General features: G+C 46.0%; 1 protein-coding gene across 6 annotated transcripts in view; it reads left to right on the forward strand.

The window, feature by feature from the left end:
• The first annotated feature begins 403 nt into the window (after positions 1 to 403).
• Positions 404 to 25501, forward strand: part of TNRC6C (trinucleotide repeat containing adaptor 6C) — a 78875-nt gene continuing 53777 nt past the window's right edge. For all 6 annotated transcript variants that reach the window (XM_072351597.1, XM_072351598.1, XM_072351599.1 and 3 more), the window contains exons 1-3: positions 404 to 1494; positions 14325 to 14424; positions 15284 to 15305. In XM_072351597.1, coding sequence (XP_072207698.1) covers positions 14362 to 14424; positions 15284 to 15305 — 85 coding nt within the window. In that variant the 5' untranslated portion in view covers positions 404 to 1494; positions 14325 to 14361. The remainder of the gene's footprint in view (positions 1495 to 14324; positions 14425 to 15283; positions 15306 to 25501) is intronic.

Raw genomic sequence — 25501 nt, forward strand, 5'->3', positions numbered from 1 at the left:
TATTTGCACGAGGAGGGAGGGGGGGCTATAAAAGCACTGATACCCATTTGCCCCGATGGCTGTTTGAACGGGGGGGTGGCTGCCGTGCACGGCGGTGGCTGTGCACGCACCGATACCCGTTAGCACTGGGGGGGGGGGCACAGCGCACATTGCATTGCTCAGTGCTCCCCACCCCCACCGGGCAGGAGCTGAGATCACGGGGGGATGGTGGTGATGGTGGGGGGGGTGTTGGGGGCTGGTCCGAGTCCACCCGCTCGCTCCGCTCTCTGGCTGCGGCCGCGGCGCTCATTTGCATATGGCGGGGGCTCCCCTGTCACGTGTCCGCGCGCGGGGCGGAGGATCGGGGCCCGTTAAGGGGGGGGTGGGGATGGAGGGAGGCGCACTTCCTGTTTGAGAGCGGCGCTGGGCGGGGCGGGGCGCGCGGCGGAGCCTCCCCGCGCTCTCGCGCTGCCCGGCGCGGCTCTTGTCAGTTAGCAACAAAATGGCCGCGGCGGCAGCAGCTGTGCTACCGAGGACGGCGGCGGCGATTAGAACGACAACGACGACGAAGGTGGCGGCGGCGGCAGCGGTGGTGGTGGAGGTGGCGGCGTCCGAATCGGCGGCGCGGAGGAGCAGCGGGGGCCCGGCTCAGCAGCACTGAGCGGACACCGAGAGCGGCCCCCCCCCCCCCACCTCCAACCCGCTGCTGCAGCCCGGCCCGAACCCCCCGACCCGGGGGCACCTCCGCTGCGTTCCCCCCCTCCTCCATTAACCCCCGTCCGGAGGGACTCCGCCGGATCGTCGCCTCCCGCTGCTTCCTGCGGGGCGGCCCCGCGCTGCGGATCGTCCCGGGAGGGGCTGTGCTGAACGGCGCTCCGGTGTTCGTTGTTTCGGGGGCTCCTTTGACGGGACCGTCGCTTTATTTCGCTTCTTTTCTCCCGTCCTGTTTTGATTTGCACTTTTCACCTCCCTTCAGATGTTTCTCCGTTCGGACTGAACCTACCGGGAAGCGGCAGAGCCCCTCCCGACCCGGTTCGGATCTTCTCTGCAACGCGGACCGTGTGCGCCAAGCACGGACTGAGCCGCGCTGCGCTCCAACGGGATCCGCCGCTCGCAGCGCTCCGTCTGTGCGCCTCGTCCCTGTGTGTGTGCCGTTATCCCCTCGGAGGGGTTATAGACAAAACGACGACAAGAAACTTTAATTTTTTAAGAATTATTATTAATTATTATTTTTTTTTTGGCCGTATTGAGATTTTTTTTTTTTTTTTTTTTTTTTTCCGCATCGATTCGTGAAATTACGGGTACAATTAACGGAAAGAGAGAAGGGGGAGGGTTAAAAAAATAAAAGGGGGGTGGGGGGGGAGATTAAAACAAAAAAACCAACCTTCACCAACACAACCGACAACCTTTAACGTAAGGAAGGAACGCGGCTGTCAGACCCCTCCGTCGTAGACGACATCCCTGCGAGACCGACCCGAAAGCTGCCAAAGAGCCCCGCACAGAGCAGACCACAAGGTGAGAGCGCCGGGCGCTGCGGGACCCGCGGGGGGGGTCCTGCTTAAAGTGCGGCGGACGGAACCGCGGGTTCGAATCCCGGGGGAGGTGACGGAGCCCCGGGGGTTGCGGTTGTCTTGTATTGAAGGTTGGATCCCTTAATGCGTTGCAGGGTTGGTTGTGGGAATTAATTGCTAACCTGCACGCCCTCGGAGCTCAGTGCCTTGCTCTGACTACGTTGCTAGTCGTACTTTTTAGCTGCTTGAGCCCTTGCTCAGCCCGCAGCGTGTGGCTGAGAGGCCGCTCGTCCCGCAGCAGCACGGCCTGTTTAAATTTAGCCGTAATCCTTATTACGTCATGGCCTTTCTGCTGCAGAGTTCTCCCTCCCTCTTTCCCTCCCGCAGCCGTGCGCCTCGGAGGGGTTACGCCAAGCGCGTAGCGCTGCGCGTACGGACGGATTCACGCTCCCCGCGTAGCGTTGTGCTGCAGCCCCCGGGCATCGCTTGGCCGCGGCGCGGAGCTGCGCACACACGGGCTCCTCCCGAGGAGGAGGGATGGCGATCCCGTGTGTGCTGCCCGGCTGGAATGGTGGATGCAAAACCTGCTGTTTGCCTTCATTTTAGGGCTCTTTTTTTCTTTTCTTTTTTTTTCCTCCATTTTCACGATGAGTTTTTCTTATTAACGAAACAAGCTTTGCTTTTCCTGACTTCCATCTGCCTTTTGTTTCTCCTTTAAGGAAGCACTATTCTTTTATGCTCGGGCCTTCTAGGACTTTGACATTTCCTAAGCGTAATTGGGCACATAAGCGCTTCTAAAGGCGGAGCACTCGGAGCTTCCAAGTTCCATACTTTGCCAAACAACAGCGAACCGGGATTAGGCTGAAGGCTTTGCCAAGCATAAGATCTTCCCCTGTCTCTAACTACCTTACAGAAAGCGTAGTGTTACAGCAGTCTAAGAAGGAGAGGGTATATTTATGGTTTTGGTTCCCTTCATTCAGAAAGGATTCTTCCTCCCTGTCGGGATTTACACAGCTCCTCTCTTTTAATGGCCGTTTGTTATTAAACCCCAGCAAAGAAGGGTTTGGTTTCGGTTTGAGCTGCTAAGACTTAACCAATGTGGGAACGGATAAGATGTTAACTTCCATCCATTTCCTCTCAGCAGCTGGCCCTGCCGAGATAAACAAGCGCTTTTCCTAATGCTGTCATCTGGCCTCTTTCCAAAACAAGCTGAAGGAGGAGGTCAGGGGTGGAGCCATCCTTTGCTTTAGTCAAAAGAGGCTTTCATTTGGAAAGAATTGCTGGATAGTATCGGCTACCAGAGCTGCAGTTTGAGAAATGAAATGCCCAAACCTTTGCAAAGCAAAGCAGACTGTTGCTCCTCTCTGCTGCTGTTGGAAGGTATGGCAGCTTGAAGGTAGAATTCACCTTGCTTGTTTTGTTCAATAACCAGAGCTCTGTGCGAGGTCTTTGAACGTGAGAAGCGAGCGATTAAACATTCATCATCTTTGGTTGCAGTGGAGACGTGCAACACAAGGGCTATTGTTTTAATTGTTTAAAATTCAGATGACAAGATAATGGTTAATACCATTAGAAGGTTTCCCTTTGGCCTAGAAGCTGCAGGTAGGAGCCCGTCGATCCTTTGGTATTAAAGATGAACGATAAGGAAACCTCTTAAATGCCTGTGACGCTGCAGTCGAGCCAATTTAGCATCAGCTGATGCCTGGTGGTGATAACGGCTTGAGGTGTTCAGCTGTGTTATGAAGATATCAGCCCCAGCAAATAGTGTTTAGAAGAGAAATAAACACCTTATTGAATGGGAAGGTGATCCAGAAGTGACAATAAATTGCGTTGTTAAATGATCTATGCGCTTTGCACAGTCTCTTAGCTGGTAAATGCTGGTGGTGCAATGAAAGCTGGTTCTTAATGTGTGAGAGCAGAGGAATGGGAGTATTATTTGATCTTGCTTTGGGATTCTGGTCTATTCGTGAGAAATATCTACCAAAGACATGGCTTAGTTTTATATCTACATCCAGTAATTAAAATGTACCTTTGCTTATGTTATCACTGCTTTATTGTGCTTAACTTCACTTGGATTCCAGTGAACAGTTCTAACTGTGCTTTGTGAAACCTCATTGGTGTGTGCAGTTTCCTGCTTTGCCACTAATGCATTTTAATGTCTCCTGCACTAGTTTGGTCATAGTAACAAACTGCCTTCTCCTGCACAGAGTGCTTACGGAGCTGCTTGAGATGCTATCAAAGATGGTATCTCTTGCTGAGAGTGCAGCGGCAGTTTAAAATGCACTGCTGATTCTTTTGTCTCTTCCTGAAATGTGACATCACTTTCTTCACGGAGGGGCACTCAGTTTCACTGCAGACGTCTGTGAGCTCGATGTGCTTTAAGTCTTCCCTTCAGAGCAGCAGGCATCAACATCGCAGTTGGTTTTGCTCTTAGCTCTGGATGTGAACCAGCACCGTAATTTCTCAGTGCTGTAGCCCCAACTGTAGTTGCAATTCAAGCTCATCAAACATTGGAAGCTTTGGTGGCGGCGAGGGCTGCGTTCTGGATGTCTTCCCTATGGGTTTACAGCCAAGGATGGCTCAGAGTGAGAACAGTTATCTGTGCTGCAGCAGTGCTGGTTTATGGCCGGGTGCCCGGATTGCTGTGTGCAAAGTTAGACCTTACTGTTTGCCTTTGAGGGCTGTGGAGGTGGAAGTCGTTTGTAATAAACAGCTCTCTGCAGTTTGCTTCTGAAATGCACCTTCATTTAAGGAATTGAGAGCTACATTCGCATCGACTTAGATGTCGATCAGGAGATTCTGTTTCAGAAGCTTGCCAATGAGAACCCATGTAGTAGATACCCCATCCTTGAAGGCATTCAAGGCCAGGCTGGATGTGGCTCTGGGCAGCCTGGTCTGGTGGTTGGTGACCCTACAGGTAGCAGGGGCTTGAAATTAAATGATCCCTACTGTCTTTTTTAACCCAGGATATTCTATGAGATAGGAATGGTTGCTTTTTGATTTGTATTAAAATAGCTGATGTTTATCCCACTGCTGTGTGTTTGTTTGCTTTCTTAGCGGTAAGCACTGAATTGCTGGAGACTTTTCTTTCATTTAGGACACAGATAGACTTGTCAAGTCGACTGGCATCCCTTTGTGTAATTAAGCCCCAGATATGTTTATAGGTCTCAAAATAGTGATCATGCAACTATCGGCTAGAGGAAGAGAGAGCCCTCACCCCAAGGGGAAAAAAAACCTCCTTGGGCTATGAAGTGCTTAATGTTGTGCCCACGGGCATCTTCTGCAGGCAGAGCCATCCCGAATTTTCCTTAGTTCCTCCTCCTTTTCCCCTTCCTATATTAAGCCCGTCTGTTTTTGCAGGAAGTTTATGCTTTTCTCAGCAGTGCTGCTGTTGCAGGATTTCCTTGCAGAAGCAGCAGAGAGGCAGAACTCTTGTCTGGGGCTGTGTGTAGTGCTGGCCGTGGCCTGGATGCTGCTCTGTGTGGTCAGCGTGTGCGTATATCAATAATGAGTTCAAACTGCCTGGTCTATTTTAAGCTCAGCCTGATGCTGTGCGTGGTCTGTCTGGGGCTCTTAGCTCCTCAGAATCCCAGAAGGTTTCTATGGCTGATGCTAATTTCAGCTGCTGACGGGGTGGTGTTTTTAAACAGTGGATATTGATAGACAGCAGAGCAGCGGTGCTGTGCTTCAGTGCAAACCACTGTAGGAACAGGAAGCAGCTCAGCATTGCTGAGAAGAGCAGCTGCATGAATGGGTCAGTGCTGCCTGCCATTTTGCTGTGCTCCATTCCTGTGTCATTGACAGAAAACCAGGGAAGGTTTTTGGTATTGCTTGCAATGTTCCTGGTAGAGCTCAAGATATGTTTGGAAGAGTAACTTTGTAGATGTTGGTAGCAGGTTTTAGGAAGTGGTGGAAAGCTTTGTAACCCTGCAGGTGCAGCGCATTGGCAAGTCCAGCCTGCAGGATGCCCTCTACCCATTCCTCTGGTGTCATTCTGTCTACCTGCAGGTCTCAACTTTCCTCTTCTCTCAGTATTGCTAACTAGTTACAAGTTTGCCTAACGTAGGAGAATTGCATCCAAAAGGCAGTTTAGATTTAGCCCTATTTTCAGCTCTGAAAATGGATTGTTTCACTCAACAGCTTCTTTTCTACCCAGGCTGTAACATGAAAGATGCTACATATCTGCTTGTCTAGTCCTTCTTGGCTCTGTCTCATGCAGTGTTCTAATATGTGATGCTGCAATAATTTCCTGTTAATTTAAAATAACCTACTGGCCTTAGAAGTGCTCATCTTACTGGGCACCAAGAACATTTTGCTTTTCATATTATCCCCTCCATCAGCGTCCAGACAAGAAGGAACTCATCCTTCTGGAGCTCTGTCTGCATCTACTTCTCAGATAATATACAGACCTTTGGAGTGTGGGAGGGCTGCTCTGAAAGTAATGCCTCCTGCTGTGTGATGTTGGCCCATGCCATTGGAAGCACATGTTGGTGATATGGCAGTAGAGGTTGAATCTTCCCACCAGTAACCCGTTATGTTTTGTTGCTGTGTGACAGAGGAGCAGTCTGACATCCATCTTGGAAGCACGTGAAGCAAACGTGTGGAATTGAATTCCTCTATGAAGAAAAAAAAAATGGCATTCCCTGCCATTGATCTTGCTGAATGCTTATGGAGGCCAGGCGGTGGGTGTGAGCACAGGGAGCCACAGTGATCCATGTTGGCAGTGGTGACAGCAGCAGTGGTCACCTCCCCTGAGTGTGGCATTGCTGGTGTAAGTGCGTACCTGATGGTGTTGCAAAGTAGTAGCTGAGAGTTTGCTCTACCAATTAATGCTCTCGTGCTCTTTGGATCTGTTGTAGTTCCCAAGGAAATAAATAGGGAGCGTTACTTTTGGAGCAGCTGATGTATTTTTGAGTATATTTGTTCCCTTGGGGTATTTTATGGACTAAGTGAAGGCATGAAATGGTCATTGCAGAGATGGTGATTCACTATAAATTGATTTCCAAAGTGGTGTTTACTGCAACTGGAAACGGTTTGGTTCCTTCATGGAGAGGCCTTTCATTTGCTGGGTTGAGATGTGGTGATAATCCATTCTGATGATGGATCTGATATTCCAATATATAATAAAAACGCCGAGTTCAGCCGTGAATTGAGCACTCGGTAGATTTATTGTTGGCAGGAGTTGGTGTCTGGATGCTTTTATTATGGAAAGTGGTGGAACAGAGAACTCCTAAACCTAATGGGAAGGAGGGTTACTTGTTCAGCAACTGGAGATAGAGTGGAACAGCAACTAAATGGATTCAAAATGTGTTGAAGTGAAATAGTGACGGAGGGCGATGTTTTGGTTTTTGTAGTTAAACACTGGGGATGTATTAATACAAAACAAGTAATTTCTTTTTTTCCATTTGTGTTTAAACTTCCCCATCTTTGCAGTTTTTGAGCACAGTTCATTAGTCTGCAGTATGTTTTGTCTTCCTTTGCTCAGATCAGATTTGGTGTTAACCTCCTGCGGAGAATTCCAGGACCCCTGACATTTTATTGTGACTCTTGATTAGCTCACCAGGGTTCCTGCTAAGAATTCTTCTTTCATTCACTTGATAAATTGAATTCCCTATTCACAGTGCCTTTAAATAGAATGGTATTTGGAAAACTCGGAGACAACAACTTGAATGTTCAATGAGCTCTCCCAACAAGTTAGAAAATGCAGAAGGAGGAAATTAAGGGCTTGTGTAGCCTTTCTAAAGGAATAAACATGTTATGAGAACATGTAGCTCTGTCTTCATGTTCCCTTTAGTCTTGCTTCCCTCCTGGCTTCTACAAGAAGGGCCGCTCTTGGTGCTTGTTTTTCCCTCTTAATCTCATCTCGTGCTGGTGATCCCTGAGCTGTGTTGTACTATTTGGAGCCCTACTGCATGAAGGATGGCATAGTTGTTTATTTCTGAGCTCTAGATCTTGAAGCCCTGTCCTCTGTGCCCCATCACATCTGTCCCAGCCCTGCCTGGTGTCCTGGTGCCATGTACCAGTTCTAGCTCTTCCTTCAGCTGGGTAATGCAGAGGTGCAGGATGCCATCACCCAGGTGCTTTCTGTAGGCTCCTGTGGCTCATCTGTACAGGTTTTAATGTCATAGGAGTGGAAAGGGCCTCTGGGGATCACAGATGGCAACAGCTGAGTCAGGTGGCATGGCTACATAGCTGAGTGCTGCTTAATGGCTCTGATGGAAAGGAGAGCTGAGGGCACTGGAAACCTTAAGGGCAAAATAATGCATGTGTGGCTGTGCAAGTGTACCTGTCATTTCTTTTAGCTGTGTTTGTGTGAAGGAGTCCTGCATAGAAGCTGTGTTCTTTCTGACTGTTTATTGTCCCCTTCACTATCATCAGAGCCTGGTGATGCAGTGATGCACTGCCTGGTTGCTCCAGCCCTGCTATGGGAGAGATCAGCACGCAGAGAGCCCACAGCAAAAGAGCTGCTGCTCCTGTTCCATTCCCTGACCTCCTCCTCGGCTGTGTCCATGTGTGCTGGGCTGGAAGTGCACTGCTCTGATGTGTTCTTCAGGTCCTGCCAAACATCTGAGCAGCAGCTTGTCCACAGGTTGCCACTGCTGCTTGGTCAGTTGATGGGTGATGTTTATTTGAGCAGCTGGCTGCTCTGGGGGCTTTGTCTCTTGTCACAGAGCTCTGCTCTTCTCAGGTGTTTGCAGAAGACAAACATAGTGCCTAGAAGAGACGAGCACATGCTGCCCTGCTGCTGGATTGCAAAGCTGTTCTGTATTGTGTGTTATTTCCAGCAGGTCTGGCTGGGAGGCAGCACTGTGAGGCTAAATCTAATCAACCTCACTGCTCAGTCTGGAGCTTATTGTTTCAAGAAATGAGTGTCTCCTGTTTGCTGGGCAAGGGAAACTGTTCCTAATGTGTTTTCAGCTGCTGGTTACCTGCTTTGGGTGGTGAATGCACCATGAGTGAGCCTTTTCAGTTCTGGATAGATGTGTGGCTGCCATGTCCTCTTCACCCACAGTTTTGCTGTATGACTCTTCCAGCATTGCTTTGCAATACTCAGTAATAAAGACCTAACACGTCAGTTGGAATATCCTCATTAGAACTCTGGCAATGATCCTCATGAAAGTGAGAAAGGCAGCCTGGAGATGAAAAGCAAAACCCCAAAGCCCACAGCAGTGCGCTGGGACTGAGCAGTGCTGATGCGTGGTCAGACCTCAGGCATCTGACCTGTGCTTTGTGGTCAGTCTGCATTCTTGGTCAGGAAAGCTTTTCAGTTTGAGATTTCCCCTGTGCTGGTTTAGTAGAAGCTAAAACAGGGCCGAGCTGCTCCGTGTTTTGTTTGTTTTATTGCTTTGTTTTTAATCTTCAATTGAATGACTAATTTCTTTTGAGTCCACGTTAATTTTTATTCTAATTTAATTTGCTGCGGTGGTTGCTTATATTATTAGGTGTGTATGAAGTAGGGTCACAAGAAGTTATTGTTGAGTGAACTGGAAACTGAAAGGCGAGCCTGGGTCCTGCAGTAAATAGCACTTGGCACTGTCCTCGAGGTGCTGTCATAATAGAGATGCTCTTTAACCAGTGATCCAAAATGGCACTGCTGGAGACACCAGCTGCTGGAGGTTGAGTTGTCTTAGGCAAGCAGTCTTTGTTCCACCTGATGATGGAATTTCTATTGTAAAGGGTCTAAGAGCAGAACTATTAACTCAGTCTCTGGGGTGACCTGTATCTCCCATAGTTTCAGTAAGATGTTTTAATTGAATACAATGCTTTTCACATCCTATTCTCAGCTAAACCTATAGTGTTTGTTGTCTTTAAACGGCAGCTCCGTTCTGCTTTGATTTCAGCAGTGAATTCAGTTGTCTGTGCATGTCTTGCCTCCTTAGTTAAAGTGGGCTGTGATTTCAAGAAAGCCCAAAGTGGGGGGTGTAGGAATCAAGTGTAATCCCTCACAGTTCTTGGCAGCTGTGGAGGAGGGTCCAGAGAGTATCAGAGATGCCCACCAGAACCCTGCGTACACATCAACAGACAAAACCAATTGCACCCCAAGATGCCTTAGAGCTGAAACTGCATTGTGCAGTCCAAGGAAGACTGAGGGCTGTCTTAGTTTATGTACAGGGTTCTTGATGGGGTTTCTGTGACTTTGGAAGCCAGGGTCCTGGTTTGGTACTGATCAGTTTTGTCTTGCATGCTTCAAGATTGGTTGACCAGATAGTGGGAAAACCAAAGTACCAGACCCACAGTTAGCAGAGGATGATATTTTGATGTTTCACATGAAGGGAGAAATCCTGTCAAGTCCAATTATGTACTAAGTAGTGACAAATGCAGGACAGGGACGTAATTTGACAGTCAGAAGGCCCAAAGCATGGGATTAATAAATCATAAATTGAGGTCAAACAAATGTTCCTCAAGCTTCATTTACGATTCCCTGCAGAGACACATTTTTGCACCCAGTCTTTCAAATTACAAGGTTTAGTTTCAAGCTGCACGATCACACCTATGTGTAAAACACATTGATCAGCTTACCTCAGTGGTGTAGCTGAAGGTGGTTTCCCTGTTAATTCCTTCTGCACTGATGCCGAACGTGGTACCCTGTGCTGTTGCTGAATTGCACTCTGCTGTTATTCATACCGCATCCCAGGTGTATCCCCTTCTCCTGAGTTCAGTCTAGCCGTGTTTTGCAGCCCCATGACTTGATGTGTTCTGGAAGCTCAGCGCACACGTTATTCCAGCTGTGAAGCGATTAATGGAAGCACTAAATGCTGCTGGACGTGTGTGATGTACTGCAACAAAATCCTTGGGATCTCTGCCTGCTTGGAAGGGGAATTGCTGACTGTGCTGTGGTGTCACTCAGCTTGTGTTTCCCTACCCTGCTCTTAGAAAATGACTAAAGCACAGTGTTTTTATTAACGAAAGCTTTACATCTGGCTTGAGAAGTCAAGAAATTAACTTGTGTTGCATCTCCTTTCTTCCTTGTTTAAAAAATGCCTGTAGCTATGCCATGGGGAAAACAACAGGCTGATTTGATGTAGCTTTTCTTCACAAATCTTTGTTAGCTGTTAGTGATGGTTTTTATCCCTTCTCCTTTTAAGTTGTAGGTGCAATCTTTGCCTCTTTACAGGTCTCCTGGGGGTACAGATTCTTTCAGGTAGTCAGGAATGACTTGGATGCAGTTGTCCTGTGGTAAGTTACATCAGGCCCAGAGAATGGGAAAGCCATCAGATCTCTCTTTAAAGCTGTTCTTTGTAGTTCTACCTTCTGCCAGTCTGTGGGAGCTCACTTAAGAAGCTGGGTTGTCTCCCCAGGATCATTGGGGTGCAGGCACTGAAGACCACACCATGGGATCCTTGTTTGGGGCTGTGTTCAACAGCCCTTTATGGCCAGCTGATCATTAGGGACCGGTATGACTCTTCTTAATGTAATGACTGAGCCTTGGTACCAAGGGGAAGGCCTGCTGCTGGTTAAGCTCTTGTGTGCTCTTTGCCTTCTGCCAGGGTCAGCTGCAGACAGGTCACAGAGGGCTGGGCAGAGCAAGGATGAGGGAGGAAGCAGCAGAGCAAGGGGTTGATGAGGAGCCCTGGTTTATCCCTTTGAAACCAGGGGCTGCTGGTGGCACGGGGCCTCTGGCAGCATTCCTGCTCTGTGTTGGGGTGTCTGCATTCTCTTTTGGATCTGTCACTTCTAAGAAACAGCTCTTTAATTCTTCAGCAGCACTTCTCACTTGTCCTGAATTGGTTGCAGCCTGCCTTCCCAGTTCTTGCTGCTTTTGATTTTTATGTATTTTTTCTTTTATTTTATTGCTGCCATTTGGAACCAGATCATAAAGAACCTTCTAAGTGGTTATTCTGTGTTTCATGTCCATGCTGTTCAAACCCCTTAGATTGGAGTGGTGTCACAGGGATGTGCCTCTATCCCATGTCTGGCCATTGCAGTGCTTCTGGATGAGGCACAGGATGGGTATAAGCTTACATATAATGACATGGATCAGCTCTTGAGGTTTGCATCAGAATGCTGTATTCCCAAAAGGTTTCTTGCAGAATCCCGTTAAGGATGTCACGTTGGTGCAATGCAGAATGCCAGCTGTGCTTTCAGACGTGAAAGTGATCCAGTGTCCGATTCCAACTAGAAAACTGTTTTCACTGGGTTTAAAAAAGAAAATCAACCTAAATTGGTTTCCTTTCTTGTTATTTTAAGGGAAAAATAAGGCTTTCTGTAACGGGCATTGACTGACAGAAGGCAACCGTAGGACCTGCAGGCTGTACTGACAGTGAGCTGTCATCTCACCTTCCCAGTGCAGGAGAGCCTCCTCAGCTCAGGTGCTTTGCCAGGAGCCTGGATTTAGTCTCAAATGTTGTTTTTAAAGACATATCCTAAGATATTTAAATCATGAGCTTTGTCTTCTTTTTTTTCTTCAGCATCCTTCCTGTAATCACAGTTGAATCGTCACTTGGGAAGTCAGGCTGCAACACATGGCTTTTGGCACTGTAACCAAACTTTATATAGCAATGTTTTTATTATTTTCCTGTTGTTTTGCTCTGAGATGACTAATTTCTGCCTAGAAGTGACAGCGAGCGTTGCCATCCGAGAGACCACTCGGAGCTTTATTTCTATTTTAAGCATATTTAAAGCATATGTATTCAGAAGTGTCATTATGTAAATCAGTTCTGAAAATTGAACTCCATTAAAAATTATGGTATCGTTTTCTGAGTTAATTTGAGGCCATTTTAAACTCAGAAATGAAATAAAAAAAAAAACCAACAACCCAGGTTTCTGCTAGGAGTGGCACTTCTGCCTCTTGTGTTGTAATTGATAGGATAATATGGTAATACACAGTGTTCTTAATGGAGCAACGTGTTTGCCGTCCTTTGATTTGGAACATCATCTGATATGGTGTATTGGGGTGGAAGGGAAGGAATGGCACAGTGTGGTGCTTGGGAGGCTCAGAGCAGCAGCAGGGTGGGAGCAGAGAGGTGTGCCACTGAGTCCAGCCTGGTACAAGGAACTTAATGGGGGGAAAGGAAGATCTGCCAGTGAAGTTGGGAAGTGTGTCATTTTGTAATTGAAAGGGTACTCTTGGAATTAAGGACTTTTAAGTTATATTTTCCTGCCTTTTAAAAATGCTGCACTGATTATTAAAAGGGCTTTAGCAGTAATTGTGGCTTTCTGGAGTTGCTGTCACATCACTGCTTTGCTTAAGCACTAGCAGGGGGAGACCAAGCTATTTCCCACTCAGTCACCTGCTTTAACACAGGGGAAGGGCTGGAACTTCCCTTGCTAACAGGCTGGCAGCTTGGCACTGATCACTTCGAGGTGTGGGCTTTGTAGAGTGTGGTAGGACTTCGTTAGGGAGCGCTGGAAGTGCAGGGAGTGGATGCAGCTGCTTTGTAGTCCCTGAAATCCAGGGGACTTCTGTTCTACTGAGCCAACAGGAAGAAAGTCACAGCTATTACGGTTTCAGTTCTGTTTCTTTTGGCAGTGTAAGTCATCACTTTTTGCTAAGTCCTAGAAGACTCTGTTTAAAGCTGCCATTTCAAGTACCCATCTCAAATGCGGTGCTAAACGTGCTGTGCAAATTCCTATCTGCGGCTCTTGCAAGTGTTCCTTAAGCGTGGGTTTACGGTGCAGTGAATTTGGGGAGCTGTATGGGCATTGAGGTTTGTGGTGATATAGGATGTGATTGAGGTGCTTCAGGTCCTGCTTCCAGCTGTGCTGACCTCACTGCTGTGGTCTGCCATGGCCATACCTGTTCTCTATGTGAATACTTGGAGTACCCTGCTGTGTGCAAAAGGGCTGTGAATTGGCACTGGGATGCTTGCTGTTTGGGTAACACAGGGAGAGGAAAGCTGCTTTCGGGTGTTGGGGACGCCATTCAGGGCCTCTGCAAGCATTGCATATCTATGGTGGCCACAGCCTGTATTGTCAGGCAGCTGGAGAAGCTGAAAATCAAATCATGCCTGAGAAGCTCTAATCCAATAATAGCAGCAATAGTTTCAGCCGATAGAAACGGAGACTTTTCAGAAGATCTGTAAGGCTGATAAATGATCAGACTCTGAAGAGCTGACAAGGAAGATAAAACAGTTACTGCGAATAATTCATTTACTGCTTGTTGGTATTTGCTTGGCAGGGCGTTGCGGGGGATTCCTTGTTAGGGCTGTTCAGTGCAGTGATGGACAAAGAGAGCACAGAAGGAGGGGAGGTTTAGGTGCATGTCCTTGGTTTGGGATGACTTCCTGCTTGGCTGCAGTTGGCATCTTTAACCAAGGTGCCTGTGGAGAAGTGGTGTTTTATAGTCATGTAAATCCTTTAGCTAGAATTGATAGGATAAACAGAAAATAGGATAATTTGGATTAATCCAGACTTCGTTTTATGGTTCTTTTTTTCCCCTTGGAGAACAAAATGGATGCATCTGAGGAAAACGAGCATTTGATTAGAAAGAACAAAATAAAATACTTAGAAAGCAATGTACTCATGCATAATCCTTAAGGTACATTGTGAATCACAGCTTTAGGAAGTCAGCACTAATTAGTTGGTCTGGTTCTTTTTTTTCCCCTAGCTTTAGGTCTTCTTTCCATACGGCACTGCAGCATTAAGTAGTGATGGAGGAGGGGGGGGTTCCAGATCTGTTATTTCAGAGTTTCCATTCCTTGCTGTTTTAGTTGTTGTTCATTTTGGTTTGAACAGCTTTTTGTTCCCTTTATTGTAACGTTTTCTTTCCAGCATGAGAAACAGCCCTTTTTAGACATGAGAATTAGAAAGCTAACAACATTAGTATGGACTATTTGCCTTCCCAGCTAAAGTTGATCTTACTGAAAAGCTCTCTCCACCCTTTTATTCTCTCAGGGAGAAAGAAGAAGAAACACAAGAAGAGGAACATTTGATGGAAGAAAAGAAAAAGAAAAAGCAGGAAGAAAAGAAAAAGAAGGAAGGTGCTCAGAAAAAGGTTTGCTTATTTTTTTTCTTTACTGATATATTCCCATTTATTTGTGTCATACGGGCATAGTTCTGTAAGCTTCACTTGGAATAATTCTGACACAAGTGAGCAGCCCCATTGGCTCTGAGTGAGGCCGTGGTGGGTCAGTGAGAGCAGTTGTGACAGTTCATTAGCAAGCCCTGAGCTGTTGGCCATCCATGGGTGGTGGTGACTGCTTCCAGTGCTGCATGCTGTGCATGCTCCTTGTCAGCATCAGTGCACAGTTAGCTGCCTTACCCGAAACTGATGCTGGAATGGCTGTGGATTCCAAGACCACTTAGTATTTTCTGTGGTTTGCATTCTCTTGCCTTTTAATTATTACTATTTTTGTATGTATGTAAAATTAGCTTTAATCATGTGTGGGCTTGAGGATGTGTGTAGAAGCTTCTCTCTTATTTGGTAGTTACAAAAATTACACCTCAAATAAAAATGTGGGTAGAATTAAAACAGACAAAAAGTTTGGGGCTTTACAAGACACACTGGGCAAATCCATGCAATGGAATTCTGAGTGTCACATAGACCTGGTTGGTTCAGGGCATCTCTGAGCCTCAGGTGGTGGAAGGCTGGGTGGGGGCTGGGGGTCACCCTGCTTGCTGTGCTTCTTACTGTCGTTAGGCAGCAGCTTTGGGCTGTTGTCAGACAAAGATGGCCGTTCTGATGTTCCTTACATGTACAATTAAATCAAAACGTTCCTATCATTAATGCCCGCTTTATGTAAGCATTGCCTGCTAAAGGTCAGGACTGCAGCTCTGCAATTATTAGGTATCCCTTTGAATATTGACAAGCAGTTGATTTATGGTTTTTTTTGTCTGTTCTGTTCTTCTTTCAGGCTGCTGAACAAAAAACCAAAGGTAAATCCATGTTTATTCATTTGGTGAACCATGTTACACGTCTGTTTAAAAGTGTGTATGTTCTGTTCTTTATGTCCCTTTCTAATGAGGAGGGAGTATCTCTTTAGTTGTGTTCCTTAAGCCGTGGTGCAGGAGCTGACTGTTCACATTGGATCCTCAGTAGGTTTTTACTTTGCTGGGTGTCACACGGCTCCTTATTGATATGAATGCATGGATGAAATAACTGGAACATAACACAGTGTATGTTATCGTTTTCCTCTCCTGTCAGGACAGGTGTAGTTTTCCATTTAGTTGCTAGTTGTTATTGAGTTGTTTCAAAGACAGCTAATTGCCACCAAAAAGTGTTGATCTCCACTTCCTACACCCCCCAGTTCAACTCAGTGTAGTGAGTAAATTTGGTTCCTTGAGCTCATGAGAAACCCGCTCCCCTCACAGCCACCATCACTGCTTGCTTTCATTCTTTCTGGGGGTTTTCTTTTTGGTGAGTGGGTTGGTTTGCAGGGTGCAAACCTGCAGCAGCAGAGAGAAGCAGAGCCCTCTTTAGTGCTGGATCAGTGCCCTGCATGGAGGAGATGGTGGTGAAGCCTTGGCCTTAGCAAAGGTGAGGAGTGAGACAGGTGTGCTGCCTCTCTGCTGCAGCTGCTGCCTTTTGCCATCTGCTCTGTGCTTTGGGTTGTTTGTCACCACACAGCAGGCAGGGCTGCAGCTCGGTGCTGAACTAGTTAATGCACGTTTATTGCTGTGTAATTAGGTGGCAGACTGGCAAGTACAGCTTCTCAAATTCCAAAGGCTGGGAATTAGAAAAGAGCCAAGTCTAGCATATGGGATTGACAAAACAACTTATGTTTCAAACACTTTTTATGTATTTATATAGCAGAAATTAATTCTCTCTTCAGCAATACTGAATTCTGAAAAGCAGCCTCCTAAGCACCCAATGGGGAAACTGACACATAATTGATCAGAACACTTTTTTTTCTCCCTCCAACCCCCCATTTTTTTTTGCCCATGAGAAACGTGTGAAATCAAGAAGCTTCAACTGAACTGTGTGCATCTGCCCTATGAGATGTTAGGTGGTTCGCAGCAATAGCTGTGACCTCTCAGAATTTGAAGCATGTGAGAAAGTTCTAATTAATACTGTGTAATTAAGGTACGATTTCTATCTAAAAAGTAGTTTAGTTTACAAGATATATAATATATTTTGTCAGCTCATTTCTGTGTGAAAAGGATTCAGTGCAGCAATGGCTTTAATATCATATCTCAATAGCAGATGTTTTTGTTGTCAGAGTAACTAATTGCGTTCCTTTTTACATAATTAATGGGCCTTGATTCCTGATAGCACGGAGCCACAGTGCCATTTCCTTTCCTGTGCGGCATAGTGTGGGTCTTTGCTGTGATAACTTCGTATTGGTTCAATACTATCAAGTGTAACCTAAGGTTTTAAAAGGATGGTGATAGGGATCCCAGTTTTTCTCAGGAACACTTCTGAGTTAATGGTCCTTGTCCCTTATCTTTGCCTCTTTGGTGCCCATACTTTATTTTGTTTCCAGGGTTGAATGACAACAGCTACTAGAGCTAAAGGCAACACAGGGATTAACACCAAATTAGTTTATTTCATATCCAGGACAAAGCAATTACATTCATTGTAAAGGCAGAATGACACTACAGCTGAGTGAGCTGCCTGCAGTAGTTATAGCACATACAGGGTGTTTTAAATCAAAGATTAAAGCCAAGTGGGGCCTGAGCCTTCTGCAAAACATCATTGCATCTGCATTTGGGGCAGGTAAGGTGTGACATAGTAGAGCTGCTTGCAGCATGGGTGTTACTTTCTCTGCTGTGATCTTTGCAGTGACTGAGACCAGCCTGGCTGTGGAGGGGAAGCTGTATCAGATTGTGCCAGCTTGGCAGGGGAGCACAGTAATTGCTTGCATTGGTGCAGGCATGGCTGTGTTGTGCAGCTGTGGGTGGCTGTGGCAGTGGGAGGTTCTCTCCCACCACTTGGGTTCTGTTGGAGAAGGCTGAAGAAAATCACGCAGTCAGAGATGGCATAAGGAGCAGTTTTCAGTTTCTGTTTTACAGCTGCTTGGGACAGCGTGTTTATGCTGTTTCTTATTAGTTCCTGGCTGTATTTGTGAAGGAGGAGAGGCAGTTCTTGGAAGTAACTGGGATGGGAGAAGCTGCGGGACTGGAGCAGTGGAGAAGGATTTCTTTTCTTGTTGGCTTATTGCATGTTGGAAACATACGCTGTGAGAAAAAGGCTTCTAAAATTGTTATTAATATTGCATTGCTTGCTTTTTCTTAGCGTAGTCAAAAAACAGGAGGATGCTGTTCCATGCAGCAGTTAATTCTTAGCTCCACGTGTGTGGTTGTGGCTCGTTGGAAGCTGTTGCGTGTTTGGTCTCTGGTGAGGCCTCAGGAAAGAGAAATGAGCGCAGAGGAAAGAGGTTTCCTGTGGGTGTGAGCATGGTGTGCTGTCAGCTCAGAGCAGCCTGGATGTTTGCATTTGTGTGTGCAGCACAAACCCTTCCAAAATAAACACGTGCTTCCACCAATAGAGGGAAGGCATGTGGCTGCCTCTAAAGCCACTGATGCAGGGGTAGGAAATGCTCCCTCACATTGCAGTGGTGTCTATTCCGATGGATTATTGTTGTTTAAATGAAGAACCAGCTCTTTTGAGTCTTGTCTACTTAGCAGCTTCTTCAGTTTCTGATGTTTTTTTTCTGCAGCATTGTTTGGTGTTTTCTCTTAGGCTGTTGGCAGCAGTTCTAGGCTATGTGTGAAAGGAAGAAAAAAAAAACATCTGAAGAACTGATAAGGAGCTGTTTCTCAATTACTTGAAAACAAATTAGCCTTCCTGTTAAGCTGGAGAGGAGCGCGGTGGAATTAGATGAGGTGGGAAATGAACACGTTCCCATTGCATGCTGTGCTCCCATGTTACTGCTTTATGGTAATTTTTTGAGGGCAGGACCATTGAATGCAGCTTATTAGTGTTTATTTCAGATGGGTAAACTTGCCGTTTTCTGTGGGCTTAATGAAGAAACTTTTATGTATCAAGGCCTTTGTAACGAAGGCATTTAGCTGTAACTACCAGTAGGAGTTTGGTGCCGTACAGTATGGAGTTCCCACTGCAGTAAATGGCTGTTACTTCATAACTCCAGGAGGCTTGCTATGGAGAGCTGTGCTTGTGACAAATGCCATGAGGTGAAGGTATTTTGCTGCTGCTGTTTGTCCAGCTGTCTCACTTCAGATTTAGGCAGCACAGAGGTGCCCAGGTCCCTGTCTCTGGCTGCTCTGCTCCCATCCCAGCTGTGTTCTATGTGCTTCATTTAAATTGATGCTCAGGTGCAAGGTATAAAGTAGCTGAAGTGCTAATAATGCTGTGTTACTGAAGCACCCACCGTTGCAATGTATGTACCCAGTTCTCCAGCATCACCTACGATGAAGGTAAGCATTTAGTCTCCATATGTACAGCTGAAAAGAGTTAACTGTTGGCCATTTTTAATTGGCCATAAAACATTCTTTCCTAGCTCTTTGATTAGGAGAAGTAGTCTGCAAGACATTTTTTCCCTTCACTGTAAAGCATAGGGGGCCAATCTGTCCCTTTGACTTCATGATGTGTGCAGGCCTGTGAATTCCTGGCACCTGACCAGGAAAAGGGATATAGGCTTTTAAATGGGAAAAATGGGACCTTCAGCTCTGTGTGTGCAGGGTGAAGCAAGGTTACAATGGCTGGAACAGCTGCAGTGAATGTGGGACTCAGCAGCCTGTCAGCAAAGCCCTGTGATGGAGTGGTATGGCAGATCCCAAGGCAAGCATCATTCCCCTCTGCTTGGAATCTGCTTCTGGAGCTTTCTGCTCCCCCAGGCTGTCTGTGCCGTGTCTCTCAGGAATCCTTATCATATGATGATGATAATGTGCAGCTTGCCAAGGTGGGAAGGTTGCATGTCTGCAGACTGAGAGGTTACCAAGGTAGACCATTTAACTTTTACTTTAGTGATGATGCCAAGCTCTTTTTGGTGATGACCCACAACAGGACAAAGGTCAGTGGGCATAAACAGGAGCACAGTGAGTTCCACTGGGGCATGAGGAAGAAATCCTTTGCTGTGGGGATTGCAGAGCACTGGAACAGGCTGCTCATGGATGTTTTGGAGTCTCCTTCTCTGGAGACCATTAAAAGCCACCTGGATGCTTTCCTCTGTACCCTACTGTAGGGTGCCTGCTTCAGCAAGGGGGTTGGACATGGTGATCTCCAGAGGTCCCTTCCAGCACTGTGGTTCTGTAGGTCTAAGATCGAGAAGATTCTTATGTTTCAGTTGCATTCCAAGTAAGAGATTCTGGATGATATTGAGTATCTATTTGCTACTGATAGGTTACCAATAATCCAGTTTATCTGTCTCATGGTCACCTCCAAACTGGAGTATGCTCTCCTGGCTTCTGATTGTGGACATTAACTTATAATTCTGTGGCCTCCCCCAGGGCCCAAAGTAGGAGAAACCATAAAATCCTCAGAATGATTTGGGTTGGTAGGGTCCCTTAAGATCACCTAGTTCTGACCCCTCTGCTATTAGTTCAGTGCTGCGTTCCATACCCGGAACAGTTCAACACTGTGGTGACAAAATGTGCTACAAATCATCATTGCAGGAGGAAGGGGAATTGAATAAGTTCAATTAGGTCGTAATATGTGGTAACCTAATGATAACCCACTGCCATATGTTAAGGCTTTGTTACACAAGTGTTTTCTTTTTGACAAACCTTATCTTTGTGTTATTTTGCTGTTAGAAGAGTCTTTAAACAAGTTGCATGTGTTTCTTTCATAGCCGACTGATAAATCACTTCTCTGATAGGGAGAAGTGATTACAGTTTTACAAGCTAAAAGAATAGAGTGTGAAGGTAATTCATAGAGTCCCTCTGTAACATTGGTCAGAAGAGAAGATGGTATAAAGGTAGGACAGCACATCTAGAGGAGAAATGTGTGTAAGATGATAAGCCCAGACAGATGAGTTAACTGGTAGAGAAACTTTGCTTTCCTGTTTGCTGTTGAACGTGGGATGGCTGTGACAACCCAACTGGAGTTTCTGGTGACAGCAGCTCAGTGCTAATTGATATGCCTTTTGTTCTCACTAGTGTAGGCAACGTTATGAGTATCTTTAATTCAACCCTCTCATTTTGAAGTGAAGGAGGAAAAAATGAGGGTAGCAAGTAAGCGTATAGATAGCATTTCCTACAGCCACTGTTCTGTGTTTTCTTTGTTTGGGTCTTGTTGGTTTTCTAATCACAGGTGTCCCCTGAGAGGCCAGTTGTGTGTAAGCATTGGTGGACTTGGGCAGAAGAGGTGGGGGCATGGCAGGGCTGGGTGTCCTGGGCCCTGCAAGCGGGGACTGCCACTTGTTTTGAAGATTGAAGTCTCCCATAGTTCTTATGAAGCTGGAGACTTCAGCTTTCAGATGAATGTTTTCAGATAATTAGGCATCCAAACAAGTGCTGTAGGTGCTTTTTGTTTTTGTTGTTGATAAAAATATTTGTCTTAAACAAAACCACCGACACAACACCACACACAAACATCTGACTCCAGGATTATCTGAAAATAGAACAGAAACAGTATTCTTAACGTGCTCCTGCCCTGAGCAGGGTTTATAGGGCAGCTGATCCTTAAAGAAGTAGAAAAATGCTTCAACTTCTTTGTACAGAGATGCTGCTTTTCATGCAGGCCCCTCCAGTTCTATTCCCTCTGTGCCCTGTTAAGGTCTTTGAGTTCCTCTTAGTTCCTTTCATGTACCCCTTAGTGACAGTTTGCAGTAGCAGCCCATCATGGAAGTTTAGATTTGTACTTGTAAATACATGGAGAATATTGCTCTGCTCTTCCACGTGGCTTGCCTTGTTCAGTCTCCTCAATTAGGAAGTGATCTGGGCTTACCAGGTTTAGGATGGTAACAGCTCACAGTGGGTTTATTTTCAAAGCAGGGTGAAAACATGAGCTGTCCAATACTAGAAACAACGAGAAGTATTTGTCAAACGCTTTAAGCGTTGTCCTGTTTGAAGGCAGTAAGACAGCATGCTTTCATCAGATATCTCTTTACATTGTCCACTGTCTTAATAAATACGTCCTGACATTATCTCTACAAGAGCTCTCTGTAAAGAGAATAAGAACAAATGAGATAACACCAGTCTGGCTTTCCTAGCCTTAATTCTCCAGGTGCCCCTCGGTGTTGATGGCTCTCGGATAAAATCCCCAACTTGCATTCTGGATCCACAACAACTGCCAATACAGCTGTTGACAACTGTATATTATAGCGTATAAATTCTAGCACAGCTACACAATGATAATAGTGGCTGTTAAGATCAAACTGCATGCTGTTTTATGGTTATTTATCTGCCCACAGTGTGTGCTTTCATACTCAGCAATAGGCCTCTTTGTCAGTAACAGGCATTGCCTAACGCAGTGTATTTAAACATGCAGACTGTGAAGTGGTTGAACTGTTGCCTCTTCTGGTGTCGCAGCAGTTTGGACAATACCATTTGTCCTGTTAGTTTGCCAGTTAGAAACAGAGCATTGTCTGATATTTCCTGTCCACCTGAGATGGGTGCTGTCATACTACAGACCACAGAAGGATTTCCTTGCTAGCTCACCATCACTGTGCTCTGTACTTGCTGAGAAGGATGGACTGCGACCCTCAGCTCAGAGTTGAATCCACCCAGCAGGTTGGTTTTGTTGCACATGGCCTTATGCACAGAAAACTGGTTCCATCAGTTTGGTTCTCCTTTACATTTGAAACTGAAGTTGGTTGTTAGTTGTTAGCCTTACATGTATGCTTTTGCCTTACTTAAGGACTGTCTTATAAGGCCATTCTTTTATGGGAGACACTTCTGCTGTGATGCCATCTCCGTTAGAAGCTCTCAGCTTTCTTTTACTTGCCATGTGATGAGTGCTCTTTGTTGGTAGGTTATTGTGTTTCTGCCTGCAGGAGGCTTGTATTGCATGTAAATGTCTGTAAGATCTGCAAACCATAAGCTTGAAGTTGAGGTCCATTGGGCAAGGGACAAATGTTGGCTTGGTTTGGAGCATAGGATGCTGGGCTGGTTTGAGGTGCGTGCCAGCTTTGTAGCATTGCTTGACCCATTCCTTGGAATGGATGCAACCAGCTGTGTGCTGTGACACTCTGCACATTCCTCAGGTACTCTGCAGACTCTAGAGAGTGTTATTTTGGGGAAACAAAGGAAATGAAAGAGTGTTCTGATGCTTTGACACAGTTTGGAGCCTTTGCTCGAGGGGCTTTATGTTCTGCTGGCTGCTGCTGGCATTCCTCTGCTTTGAGAATCTAGTCAGCCTCCTGACTTCCTTTGTAAGATTATTTTAGTGCTTCTCCTGAGTTGTTAAAGTTGGTAGCCCATACTTAATAACAGCAAATTCTGCAGTGTGAATTAACTAACTCACTCTTAGCTGCTGGGAATCACCATGGCTGTGATCACAGCTTGCAGCTGACCCATCCTTCTGGTTCTTCTTGACCTGGTTCAGGCAGTGCAGTGTGTTTGCTTCCTAAGGATGGTTACTCACAGGGCTGATTGCAGGGCCAGGATCACCAGGACAGAAGGGAATGTTCTTTGTAAGCATCCTGCCCCAGCTTTTGTGGTCTGGCTGCAGTGGCTCACGCTAAGCAGAGTTGTGGGACGTGCATTTAACAGCTACACCGAATGCTTCTGGCACTTTGCAGCTGCCCATGGCATGTCAGCATCCATTTCTGTTTGCCCAGGAGGAACATCTGAACCCAAGGTGCAGCTCAGCCTCTTGATGGCCTCTTCCCTTGTTGGCAGTAGTCGTTCTCTGTCACATAGAGCTTCCTGAAGGTTCCCCTCCTGTATCAGGATGCCCTTAGCACTCCTGGCATCACTTTGGGTTTGGCTGCTTTGCTGTCTTTTTCCAGCAGTCTTGATGGAGCCAGACCTTTGGCCTCTCCAGGACGTGCGATGTGAAGCTGACAAGTTACTGAGCTCCAGAATCAACAAGTCCTCAACTCCTTTAAAAGCTCTGAATGCTGCACTGAAGTTCTGGGCTCAGAGTGTTGCACGTAGCCCTTTTGGCTAACAAGAAGAGATGGTCGCGTCCATCTCTGAGCTGTCAGACAGATCCAACAGATGTTCTTGAAAGACATTTGGTTTGTTGTTGCAGGGCAGTCTCCTACTCAGCCTGTAATTTAAGCCCATTCTTGTCTCATTTTGCCTGGTATGCGGAGAGCTGCCCTTCTCTGCAGCAGCCCTTTGTGGATCTTCTTCTGTACTTAACAGCTCCTTCTGTCTGACTTTGTGCTGCTGTTTTCAGACTGCAGTTGTTTGTTTCTCTCCTGTAGAAATCCTTCTAGTAATGTGATGATTATTAAGTCATGTTTTGAGTTAACTTGTATCATTTTACTGCTGCTGTTGGAAGTGCTTTCAGGCTGAGTCCAGTGTACAGCTCTGTAATCCGTCCATAGGAGTACTGCTGGATTCTTCCAGTGTGGTTATGTTAGCTCATTTATCTCTCTGAACCCAGCTCACTGAGTGGTAGCTCCAGGGGTGTGAGGAAGGGTCCACGTGGGCCTGAAGGGTTGGGTGAGTTTAATATGAGCTGTGGGTGAAGTCAGGGTGATGCAGTGCCATTAGCTGGCAATGGCAACCTGCCCATATTGGCACTGGACAATGGAGGCAGCTTAGGTGCGTCTCCCAGCTGGCTGTCCTGCTCTGATGTGCAAGAAATAGTATATTAAAAACCAAAGTTCCTATGTTAGGTAGCTTTATAAAGCCATTATGAAGTTGTTATTTTCAGCCTGCTTAGGCAGCTCTGGGATTTTCCTCTTCTTTGTGATGGAAGCTGGGCACAGTCTTAGAAGGCTTGGGAAATGGTCCAAAGTTACTGACATCATCAAAGTGTGTGCAAAGAAAGAAAATCTTGGGCTTTCATATGTTAAACCAAGCAGCATTTCACTGGTGAGCAGCCCTTACAATGCTGCTGTGGTTTCCTTTGGCCACATCTGTCTACCTGCAAATAAATATGTTTAGCGTATGCAGAGTAATGAGGTATTCCTTCCTGGAGAGGGAAAGACGTGTGCCTAAAATAAACTGAACTCAGAATTTGAATTGAAGTAATAATATAAAGTTATTATTAGTAATCTTTATTAAAACATCTTTAATTTCTTTTAACATTCGTGTAATAGAATCTGATTTACTGGGAGTGGCATTTAATTAATTTAATTCAATTTAGAGAGTTAACTCTATTACATATTAGTACAGAAAATTACCTCTGAACAGTCATTTCTCACTGGTGACATGCAATAAGTTAATTTAGCTCCAAGTTCGTTTGGGTGCATTGTGAGTTCTTGCTGAAAGTTGCTATGGTGACAGCCCCATCACCCGAGCTGTCATCTGCCCCAGCCAACGCAGCACTTTGTGCAGTGACACCGCTGCTATGGGAGGTAAACACTGCCAGATGGACCAGCACTGCTCCCTGCTTCCTTCTGCTCGTGGTGCTTTCAGTGAACTCGGCTGCTTACATCTTTAGAGATGCCCAAGTTGCATTGCAAGGACTGAAAAGCTTCCTTGGGAATGCCCGGTCATTACCGGCCCTGCTGCAGCCTTCTCACAAAGGAGGTTTTCTGTCTTGCTGTGTTCAACAAATTGAACTGAGCTTTTTTTTGGCATCATTTTGGCTGCTGTAAAATGACTGCGGAATCCCAATCAGATCTCGGTTGGCTTTTATTTAGGGCACTTTCCTGTAGGTCTTGGAGGGGGAAAATAATAGGTCTGAAAACTGCTGGAACAACTTTTTGTTCTTCAGTAACTTAAATCCTGTTTTTCTTATATGAGATTAATGCACAATGGCCCTGGAAAGATGCAAAAGGCCTGTTCAGCTTGAGCAGCATCAGCACCGGGTCTGCTCTGGGTTCTGAGTTGCACAGCTCCAATCAGGTGGGTGAGCCCTTAGTTCTGAACAGAACATGCAGGGCTGCCTTTGGGAGGCTCACAGTTGCATACTTGGAATAGTGTTTAGATTAGAAAGGGGAGTTATCACACCTAACTGAGATGCATAGTTCATGCCCGGTATATTCTTTAGGTCTTGTATGCTGGAAATCTGACTTCAGCAGTGTTTGGTTTTTTCTCTTTTAGAGCATGGCTTTAGTTGGGCTTATCTGACTAAGGAATCATTTTTGGATCCAGGTTGTTTTCATCTG

The sequence above is a fragment of the Excalfactoria chinensis genome, chromosome 17 (genome assembly GCF_039878825.1).
Source record: "Excalfactoria chinensis isolate bCotChi1 chromosome 17, bCotChi1.hap2, whole genome shotgun sequence".
Lineage (NCBI taxonomy): Eukaryota > Metazoa > Chordata > Aves > Galliformes > Phasianidae > Excalfactoria > Excalfactoria chinensis.